This window comes from Galeopterus variegatus, unplaced genomic scaffold (assembly GCF_000696425.1).
Source record: "Galeopterus variegatus unplaced genomic scaffold, G_variegatus-3.0.2 Scaffold626, whole genome shotgun sequence".
In the NCBI taxonomy this organism is placed as follows: Eukaryota; Metazoa; Chordata; class Mammalia; order Dermoptera; family Cynocephalidae; genus Galeopterus; species Galeopterus variegatus.
In genome coordinates, this window is record NW_007726737.1 from 93,887 (window position 1) to 104,384 (window position 10,498).

General features: G+C 54.2%; 2 protein-coding genes across 5 annotated transcripts in view; one reads left to right on the forward strand and one right to left on the reverse strand.

Annotated features, from left to right (window-relative positions):
* Positions 1 to 10,498, forward strand: part of PNKD (paroxysmal nonkinesigenic dyskinesia) — a 76,644-nt gene that overhangs the window by 3,493 nt on the left and 62,653 nt on the right. The gene's annotated exons all lie outside the window — the stretch shown is intronic.
* Positions 787 to 10,498, reverse strand: part of TMBIM1 (transmembrane BAX inhibitor motif containing 1) — a 17,985-nt gene continuing 8,273 nt past the window's right edge. For 3 of the 4 annotated variants that reach the window (XM_008570738.1, XM_008570739.1, XM_008570741.1), the window contains exons 2-12: positions 8,636 to 8,877; positions 7,248 to 7,348; positions 6,403 to 6,467; positions 6,141 to 6,194; positions 5,702 to 5,752; positions 5,057 to 5,096; positions 4,759 to 4,796; positions 4,502 to 4,589; positions 4,077 to 4,172; positions 2,647 to 2,700; positions 787 to 2,247 (exon numbers count right to left, since the gene is read on the reverse strand). In XM_008570738.1, the coding sequence (XP_008568960.1) occupies positions 2,101 to 2,247; positions 2,647 to 2,700; positions 4,077 to 4,172; positions 4,502 to 4,589; positions 4,759 to 4,796; positions 5,057 to 5,096; positions 5,702 to 5,752; positions 6,141 to 6,194; positions 6,403 to 6,467; positions 7,248 to 7,348; positions 8,636 to 8,837 (936 nt within the window). In that variant the 5' untranslated portion in view covers positions 8,838 to 8,877 and the 3' untranslated portion in view covers positions 787 to 2,100. Of the gene's footprint in view, positions 2,248 to 2,646; positions 2,701 to 4,076; positions 4,173 to 4,501; positions 4,590 to 4,758; positions 4,797 to 5,056; positions 5,097 to 5,701; positions 5,753 to 6,140; positions 6,195 to 6,402; positions 6,468 to 7,247; positions 7,349 to 8,635; positions 8,878 to 9,037; positions 9,084 to 10,498 lie in introns of those variants that run through there. The other variant, XM_008570737.1, reaches the window with a different exon arrangement.

Consider the following 10,498-nt stretch of genomic DNA (forward strand, 5'->3'; position numbering starts at 1 on the left):
GCCCCCCTCTGAGCGGGGTGGCGCCGGGCCGGCCCCATGGGCTTGGGGTTTTTTTTTTTTTTTTTTTTTGTCTTTTTGTCTTTTTTCCATGTCCGGCAACGGATCGCAACCCTCAGTGTTGCCCCCGTACCGGACCGGGGACCGGCAACGGGATTGCAACCCTCGGTGTTGCTCCCGCGCCTCGCTCAGCCAGTGAGCGGGAACCGGTCTGTATGTGGGATCCGAACCCTCGGGCGGGAGCGCTGCCGCGCTTCCCAAGCGGCGCACTATCCAGTGCGCCACCGGGCCGGCCCCTGAGCTGGTGATTTCTAAGACAGGAGTTCTAAACCTGAACCTGCAGTCCATCCCCTCACCCCATCTGCAAAATTGTATGTATATGTACAGCTTTGTGGGGAAGAGAGTTAATACGAAGGTACTTCACAAAGTTTGGGGAAAAATGGGTTTGAAAAATACAGATCTTTCTGTGAACTTTTTGAAGACCCCTCATAGCTCCTGTGGGCTTTTGTAAAGGGTCATGGCACAAAAGAGGCAAAGCACTACGGCCCCAAGCAGTGCCTTCCAGATCCAGTATTGCAGGGTTGAACTCCCCTTTCCCCCAGCTGACTGCCGAGCCTTCAGCAGCCTATTGCATCCACCCCCAAGAAGTGCTGCGGTAAAGTGCATTTGGTTACCCTAGAAAAGGTGGGAAAGACCAAGACAGATGCGGAGGTAGAAAGTGGATGCTCTCGGCAGGGCCAGAGACTCCCAGAGCTAATCCCTTCAAGTAAAGAAAACCAGAGCCATATACAGGGTTTTAACTTCTAAACATAAAACTTTATTACATTTCTAGTTGTATCCCTTTGTGTGATATATTTAGGATCAAGTACTTCATAGAGAAGTCCTGTACCCTTGAACTGATTTGATTTCCCCCCACCCAACAGATTGACCCTTCTCCCCCTCCCCATTCCAGCTTGAGGCACTTGGTATTACAAAGAAAGCAGTGGCTGGCTGGAGAGATGGGGCTGGAGTCAAAAACCACCCAACATGAGTTAAGAACAGAGAGAGTCACCTTCCTCTCAGGGCCCTCCCTGGGTTAGCCAAAGGAAAGAACACAGAAGTCTTCTTGGGCACCACAGTAGGCTTCACTATCTCTGACCACATGGGGGACCCCAAGGCATTTTCCCTGCCCCCCGCCCCCAGTCTCTCTTCATCCTGGTTACTTCCTGGCCACATTTATGATTCTACACACCAGCCCATATCCTGACCTTTGCCCCTCACTTTCTGCTCTGAGTGGCCTGAGCACAGGAAACAAGAAGTCCCTCTGACCAGAGATCTCAGAAGCACCCAGGGAGGCCCCAAGCGGCTTTGGAGAATGGGGACCAAATGGCTACACACAGCCTTTTCTCTCTACCACCGTCACAAGCCAGAAGGAATCCCAGGGTAGATGCTGCTCCATTTTGGCCCCTGAACTTTACTTTGCTCAGTCTCTTCTTCCTCCCCCACCCCTAATTCAGATAAACAATATATACACATCATTGAAACAAGAAGGGATTGAAGTGGAGAGACCCATGGGCACAGATCTCTTCTACCTTCCTGAGCTAAAAGGTGCCAAGCCAAAGAGTATAGGATAATGGCCTATGAGTCCAGGAAGCTGGGGACAAAGCTATCTGGCTTTGCTGGGGGTTGGGAAAGTAAATAGCTCCAGCTACCTAGCCTAGAAGCCTGTGGCAGAGGTGGGAGGGGAAATCTCGTCACCTTAAAGTCACTTCTACCTTTCATATTCCCTTAACCACAGAGTAGGCTCTTTTCACTTCTCCCCCCACCCCCCCATCCCAGCTGTTAACAATTTGGTGCCATGTAGTGGATAGAGGGGTAAACACACATCATCAGCCTAGTCCCTGCCAAGGTCACCAAGGGCAAAAATTAGTCCCCAGCTCCTCCATCCCCACCAGGTGCCTACACATCCACAGCCAGAGAGACCACCCCTCCCCAGGACAGAAAGGAAACTGGGCATATTACTGGAGGGGAAGGAAAGGGGCCTGGGGTGCAGAACCCAGTCACAAGGCTCAGCCCTCCAGGGAAGGGAAAGCCCAGGGTGGGTTAGAACAGGGGGGACGCTCTTTAATTGCGATCTCCCACCAGCTGCAGCACAAAGGTGAAGATGTAGATGATGTCTGTATAAATCTGCAGGGCACCAGTGATGTAGTCCTCTGGGCTGATGGTGTGTTTCCGGTTCCCCAGAACCAGCTGTGTGTCATAGGCCAGAAACTGCAGGGACAGGGAAGCCAGAAGTGAGAACCCAGGGGCTCGTTGTCCAGAGCTCACTTCTGGCCAGCAGATTTGTCCTGGGAGCCTGTGTGCCATGCAGTATGCTTAGGGGACACATTAATAAACAGCTTAACACATGGCCTTTACTTTCAAGCAGTTCACAACTAGAAAAGGAGACGGATACACCGTCGCCTGTGATACTGAATGTTCTAATGGCAGGCAGTGTGAACAAAAGATGGCAGAACAAACAGAAAGTCGGTGGAACCTCTTGACAGTAGGGAGAGGAAAGGCCAGCTGTGGCCCCACTTCATGCCTCCCAAGCAGCCTAAATTCACACTTTATTCCCTCAGTTCCTTCCCTCCCTTCAGTATCCCTTCCTAGAGGTGGGCAGGCACTTACCAGGGTGAAACAAATGGCTCCCAGAGCAGCATAGACCATGTGCAGCCAGTAAATCTGGGGAAGCGGGGTACAGGGGATGGCATTAGCAAATCGTGGCAAATAGGCAAGTCTTAGCAATGCATGGACCAAGGCAGGCCCTGGGGACCCAGCTTCCCCCTGGGACTCGTGTTAGAGTGGGTAGACCCAGGAAGCTAGCTGTCCATGAAAGGACTACTTTTTTTTTTTTTTAAGATGACCGGTAAGGGGATCTTAACGCTTGACTTGGTGCTGTCAGCACCACACTCACCGAAGTGAGCTAACAAGCCATCCCTATATAGAGATCCGAACCCGTGGCCTTGGTTTTATCAGCACCACACTCTCCCAAGTGAGCCACAGGCCGGCCCTGAAAGGACTACTTCTGCCTTCCTAGATCCTTTAAGAAATTAAGAATAATGATATATTCGGCAGAGAAAGCAGAAGCCGTCCTACAATGGCCATATAAAACCAATGCCCAAAGTTAATCAAGGTGCAGAGGTGGAAGAAAGACGGCTGCTGAGCTACAGCTCTGGAGGGGCAGGCCTGGCAAGCACTGGTTGAACAGCCCCATCGTCTCCCCCAATCATGGTCAGCACTCAATAGAGTGGCCCCTGCAGCCCAGCCTGGGAAGGAGCCTGCAGCCACCCTGATGAGTATCAGAATCAAGGAGCACCTGCAGGCAGCCCCATCGGATGCTCCTGCGGGGGCCCATCCACAGAAGGGTGGGGCCGGCCTCCACACAGAAGGGTGGTGAAGTGGGCAGGCGGCCCTCGTTCACAGCCTTCCCCTTTCAGCACTGTTCTCCCCTCAGCCTAGGGGCCTCCTGCTGTCCCCAACTGACTGGAGTAAAGGAAGGAATTGGATCCAGTGGTCCCTAAGGTCCCTTCCACCCAAGCCCATCTTCTCGGTCCTTTCCTGGTCGGCCTCCTAGAACCTGTTCTCAACTGTCAGACATATTTAATCTACTACTTCCCACTGGAATTCAGTGATGCTGTCCCGGGGTTCAGGTGCTGTGGCTCCTAAGGGCATCTGTCCCCAAATAGAGATTATACTCTAACCCAAAGAATAGCACTTCTGTGTTGGTACCTTTGCTAGCCAGTCGAGCAGTTCTGGAGGCCAGAGCCTGCACAGAGGACTTTGGAGCCCAGGAGCGGGCCTGCTACACCATGCTATACAGAAAGTCTGCCCTGGGGCCGGCCTGTGGCTCACTCGGTAGAGTGCGGTGCTGATAGCACCAAGGCCGCGGGTTCAGATCCCATATAGGGATGGCCGGTTTGCTCACTGGCTGAGCGTGGTGCTGATAGCACCAAGCCAAGGGTTGAGATCCCCTTACCGGTCATCTTTTAAAAAAAAAAAAAAAGAAAGTCTGCCCTGGGCACTAGGTTCACTAACCACAGCTCTTCTGGGACACTCACATATTTGAAGTACAGCACAATGCCAGTGACAATCCCAGTCACCATCAGCACAATTCCCAGGACACAGAAGAGACCTGTGCACGAGGTGAAGTCCACCTGCCAGGAAGGGAGAAGGGGGAAAAGGGTGTTCCTGTCAGACGACTGCCACGAAGAGCAGCTCAGCCAGACTGGACCTGCCTCCCCTGCTGGGGACTCCCAATGCTGCCTCCTAAGGGGCATAGTAGTGACCATAACATTCTAAGGACAGACACAGGAAGCAGTTTTGTAGATGCAGATATGAGGGGAAAGAGATTAGGTCTCTAAGGGAAGTCCCCGGAGTATAGTGTCTGGGCCCTCCCAGGCCTGCCCAAGTGCCAAGCCCAAAGGGCTGAGTCTGTATAAGATAAGAGGTGGGGTGGCTAGGGAAAAGCCATCCATGCCCTCACCTTGGTCTGAAAGCAGAAGATGGTAACTGAAATGGACACCACAGCGGTGATGATCATTGCAATGATGACGGCTTTGGTTTGGTACATACTGGGGGGAAGAAGGAATTAAGAGAGGCCAGAGGCATAAGGCATGTATGGATGACTTCAAGATCACCGCTCCAGAAAGATCCTGCCCAGAACCCCCCATGCACATGACTGCCAGCCCACTCCCCACAATACATACTTCCCAAGAGTGTGGTAGTTTGTCCTGAATGTACCTGGAAATGGTGCCTGTCATGAAGCCCATGGCAAAAGTCTGAGGGAAGGAGAGAGATAAGAGTAAAACATTAAAAAGAAAGGCAGGGCCCTGGGGGAACAGCCATAGTGGCCTGCCAGAACTTGGGGTAGATGTGACTGAGTTGGAAAAAGGCAGCCACAGAGGAGGCCAAGAGCAGACAGTCAGGGTAAGGTGGGGGAGACAGGGACATCCTTCCACAGTGGTGTTCCCATCTTTTCCCTGGGACCAGCCTGCCCTTAAACCGTCTCCCCACTCTCCTGCTACCCTTCCAGACTTACAAAGAGGGTCAGCAGGATGATATTCCATGGGAAACGGCGTCTGAAGGGAAAGAGAAAAGCTGATGAGGTGATGTGGGGCTGGTCAGGTATTAGAGGCTCCTGTGCCTGAGCATTAAGCCTTAAGTCCAGGGAGGGGAGGCTGGCATGGCCTCTGGTACCTGCTCAGGTGTCCTATGCAGGGACAACATGGGGCAGTGGGACAGACCTCTGCTGTGGGGCCACAAAGACCAAGACTCATTTGCAGCTCTTACACTGACTAGGAGAAAATTACTCAGCCTCTTTGAGCCTTGGGTTCTTCCTACTTGTTAAGTGGTTAAAATGCTACATATGTTGGCTGGCCAGTTAGCGTAGTTGATTAGAGCATGGTGCTGGGAACACCTAGGTCCACGGTTCGATCCCTGTACCAGCCAGATGCCAAAAAAAAGCTACATGTCTTGCAGTGTTGCTGTTAAGAACGATAGCTAGATCTCACAGACACACAGTACTCTGTACACAACTGAACAAAACTGCCATCATCATCCTCATCATTATCTCTTGTAAGCTGCCATTCAACTGCTATAAGGAATCCCTTTTCTTCCCCCAAATACTTGGCCCCTGTCCCACCCCCTGCCATCCTTTCTCATCGTCTAAGTCTCTGGGACTCACCTGGGTCCCTGGCAGCAGGCGAGGGTCAAGTAGGTGACAATGAACACAGCACTGGGGAGAAAGAGATGGGAAGGAGCCTACAGTCCCAAACCCACCCTCATCCCCCACCACCCCTGCCCAGTAGCACCCACAGCCCAGTGGGCTGGAGGCCTGAGGGGAAGCTCCCGAGCAGGAGCAAGGACAAGATTGCCTGAGCCAGGGGCACTGAGGAGCTCTAACACAGAGATTTGGGCCAGGAAGGAGGCTTGGGGAGGCCGGAGCAGACAGGCTAAGGGGATGTGGGTACCGTGTGCACTGCTAGCATGGCACAGTGGCCCCGGCAACTTGGAGGGCCCCTCTCAAAAGGCACTTTGATCCCTGCCCTGAGCAAAGCTGGTCAACTAGGAACAAACTGCCGCCCACCCCTCCTTGACCGCTGAGCAGAGGAGCAGGCACTCACTAGGACACGTAGTAGACAGCCACGTTTCTCCTCACGAATGCGCTGACCGGTTCCCTGTGGAGCAGGGAGGACAAGAGAGGAGTCACCACGGCCTGCCTGCCTCCCTGCCTCCCTGCCAGGGCCCACCAGGTGGCTGGGCTCCATCTTCTCTAACCCCCACTGTCCCTCTGAGAGCAGGGTCCACCACAACCCCCACTCCCAGCAGGTGACCCTGAACCCCACACAGGGCTGGTGAGTGGGGTGGCAAGGCCTTGAGACTCACACAAAGGTGAAGATAGCAATGATGGCCACCGTGATGAGCAGCTGGACGGAGATGATGGTGTAAACCTGGAACGCAGGCGGTGGGGCGGGGGACGGGTCACATCGCACACCCTGGTCCTCTTCCCAGGAAGCAGCCAGCCCCCACGACCAAGAAGCCCAAAAGACCACCAGCCCCTGCCCCTTCCCTGCCCTTCTAGTGGTGGGAGGGGCTTCTTTCTCATTTCGAAGGATCTCCTTTTTCTTTGTTCCCATTCAAGAGCCCTCTCAGCTGCAGCCTGGCCTAGAGGTGACCCCAGTGAGGAAGGAACCTGGCTCAGATGCAACACACACTTCTTCCCCTGCCCCACCCCCACCTGCTCCCTGGCATCTCCCCTCCTGTCGATGTCCAGCCTTGGTTTACTGCTAACCTGCCCTGCTCACAGCCCATGCCTACCGGCACAGCCTCCACACCCCCAGCAGCTCAGTCTGCCATGTGCGTGCGTCTATCTACTCTAAGAGGGGCACTGTGCAGATGTGAGGGGGCAGGGTGGGTTACTGGCGGCTGTGATCATTTCTGGCTCCAAGTGCCTTACAGTCTAACAGGAGAAAGATGTCTGGGGAAGGCAGAACACTCTGACAGAGCCCACCGAGGAGACTTTCCCAATTGAACCTGCCCTCCCAAACCCAGGTTACAGAAAAGAAGAGCAAAAGGAGGGGAAACACTGGGGTTAGAGGAGCTGGTAACCCCTTTGAGGAGAGGGCAGGGCTAGAGAAAACAGAAGTCAGCAGCATCTTTACACGGGGATGAAGGCCCCTGGGGACAGGGGCCCCTCCCCCAGGCACACCCACCTCTCAGCCCCATCTCACCTTTCTGATGAAGGCGTGTCGGACTTTCCGGTCATCCCACTCTCCAGGCCCGAAGCTGTCACTTACTGCTCTCTCCTCCCCTTCATAGCCATGGCCTGGGCCTACAGACAGATCACATATGACCAATTGGGGACCTGGGATATTTGGCCTCCATTCCAAAGCCTCCCTGACACTGTCTCCAACAGAGTCTCAGGCATCTCCAGTCAAAAGACAAGTGTTTTAATGCAGAACTCCTCTCCCAAGCCAGGGCCCTCTGGATGCCCTCAGAGTGACCAGAGCTGGCATGTCATGAGGGGGCTCAGGTGTGAGCCATTCCATCAGCATCTGTTGGGGGGGTCCCATGTGCCCAGCCCATGTCACTGGTCACCATCTAGTGAGAAAGCCAGGTAGCAGCGGGACTTGGAGCATCAACTGAAGCAACCGGCCAGGTCAGAGCAGGCACTCAGGAATGGACAGTCGAGAAAAGGAGAGTAAAAAAGCTCAGTGCAGGACTGGGTGATTAACTTGGTTAGAATGTGGTGCTGAGAACACCAAGGTCCAGGGTTCAATCCCTGTCCCTGCCAGCTGCCAAAAAAGAAAAAGAAAAGCACAGAGCACATGTGTGGAGGGGGAAAACAAAGGGTAAAGACCATGATCTGCATCAGGCCTCGGGGGCTGGGGCCAACATGAGGCCTTGAAGAGAACAGATACATCAACGGTATATGTGACTATAAAATGTGAGTGACATGCTAAGATAAGACCTGCACCCCAGTGCACATATCTAGTATTCTAGAAATGCTGTGGGGGCTCCAAACATTCCTCAAATGCTCTTTGGGAACTGCTTTCACAGTCCACACAGAAGCCTCCCAGGAAAAGAGTCTCACTGCATTCTAATCTCACCTCATTTCTGACCAAATTATAGTATTTACCTGCCATAATGTTTATCAACTTGATTCCAAATGACTTTTGGGTATTTGCAAAAATCAGATTTTACCTTAAAGGATGAGGATTTGTCAGCACCAAGTATATTTTTAAAAAAGAGCTTCGGGTTCCAAAGGCAGTTTGTAAGGAAGACATTGTGTCCAGGTGGGGTGGCAGCGGCCTTGGTGAGAAACAGAAATGCTCTCCCAAGGTAACCGCTAGGAATTCGTTACTTCACCCAACCACTTTCTCCTCTGATGTATAAGTTCTGATATGTGTCATGGACTCAGTCTCCTTGCTGAATAAAGGGGCTAGCAAGTGGCTGGGGGGCCAGGTGCTCAGGGAAAAGGGGGGGTAACAAAGATGGGAAGGGGAGATCTAAACAGAGAAGACAGAAAAAGGAACTAAAGGGGAAGTTGAAGAGAAAAGGAATGAAAGGAGATGGCCTCATCTGTTCCAAGCTGCTCCTCCCACCCTTCAAGTCTCACCGTAGTTCATGGGCATCGGGTGGATGGGGGGCATGGGCTGTGGGTAGCCAGCAGGGTGACCGTAGCCAGGTTGTGGGTAGGCAGGGTAGGCAGGGTACCCGCCCGGCAGGACAGATGGCTGCCCATAGCCCCCAGAGGGTGGGGAGCCAGGGTACAGGGGGTTGCGGTCCTCATACGGAGGTGGGGCACTGGGGTTGGACATGGCCGCTCGAGGGCTGAGGGGAAACCCCAGCTGCAGACACCTGAAAAGGAACACAAGAGAAGCAGTCATGAGAACCCTGCCCAGCTCACACAGCCGGCCCACCCCTTCCAGTCCGGGCTGTCTCTGTGAGAGGGGACCCTCCTATTTTCTCTCTAGGTCACAGCGTGTCATCTGCTGTCCACAGGCCATCCCTCCACCACCTCATTCCTTGCCCCTCCGCCTTCACGCCAGCTTTTGTCCACAGCCCTCTCTTTACTGCGCAGCTTTCTGGCCATGGGAAAGCAGGAGCAGGAGGGATTAGCTCAGGAGCCCAGAGGAGCTGCTGAGCTTCGGTGCTGTGAGAGAGTCAAGGAATGGGGGAGCCTGGGAACTCCCTATTCTCGTTTAAGAAAACCTTCCAGTATTGGTGGCTTGACGGCAGAACTAGGGAAGAAGCCGGATCACCCCGGCAAGGCCTCTTGGTGAGTCACAGGCCAGCTGGGACCCTTTGGCTCAGCCCAGCCCCCGCGGCAGCTGGCAGGAGCAACAGGCCCAAAAACCAGAGTTGGGGGTGGAGCCAAGGCTCAAAGTGGAGAGTGGGGAGGAGGAGGAGGAAAACAAGCCAGGCCCAGTGCCAGAGCTGCCATGCCTAGAGGGGGAAGGGGCCAGTGGCCCGGTGGCCTTGTGGCAGGCTGAGTCAGGGGAAGCCTGAGAAGCTGGGGCAAGTGGGTGCACAGAGTGGCCACTGGGGGCTGGGAGGCTGCACAAAAGGGCAGGCCTGAGACAAGACTTTCTGGTTCCTTCAAATAACAGCTGAAGTACGTCACAGGCATGTGGCAGCCTGTGACCGCGACTGCTCCCTTTACTGGCCTTGCTCCGGGTGGACAGTGAGTGCAGGGCCCCAAAAGCCCCCTCGGAGCAGGAGACACCCATTTTGAACCCCAGAGTCTCTGGAATCTCTGTGATTTCTGCCTGTCTTCCCCCAGGGGCAGTGGCTAGCGAGGAAGAGAAAGAGCTGAGGAGTCAGGCCCCAAGATCAAGTGAGAACCTTCTCTGCAGCAGGAGGAGGGCCAAGGAACCAGGAGGATGGAGCCCAAGACACAGAGCTAGAAGGGACCTGGAGGCTATCTAGTCCTGAATGCTCATTTCAGAGGACAGAATCAAGGCCTAGAACAGTGAAGTGATTCTCCATGATCGCAGAACTAGCAAACTGGTGGCATAACCAGAATCAAGGCCTTCAGGATCCTAGGTACATGGTCTCATTTATGCTGTGCTCTTTATGCATCCTCTGCCAAATAAATGTCCTCCAGGCCTGGTGCTCCCCTATGAAGTGGCAGAGATGGGGGTTTGGGAAGAACTAAGAAGGAGGACGGGCCGGCCCGGTGGCGCACTGCGCTGGTGCGCCGCTTGGGAAGCGTGGAGGCGCTCCCGCCGAGGGTTCGGATCCCACATACAGACCAGTTCCCGCTCACTGGCTGAGCGAGGCGCGGGGGCAACACCGAGCGTTGCGATCCCGTTGCCGGTCCCGGTCCGGTACGGGGGCGACACTGAGGGTTGCGATCCGTTGCCGGACACGGAAAAAGACAAAAAAAAAAAAAAAAAAAAAAAAAAAAAGAAGGGGGCCCCTGGAAGCCCCCTGTGTCCCCCAGAGGGACAACCCCCAACAAAGTCTGGGCCTCTTG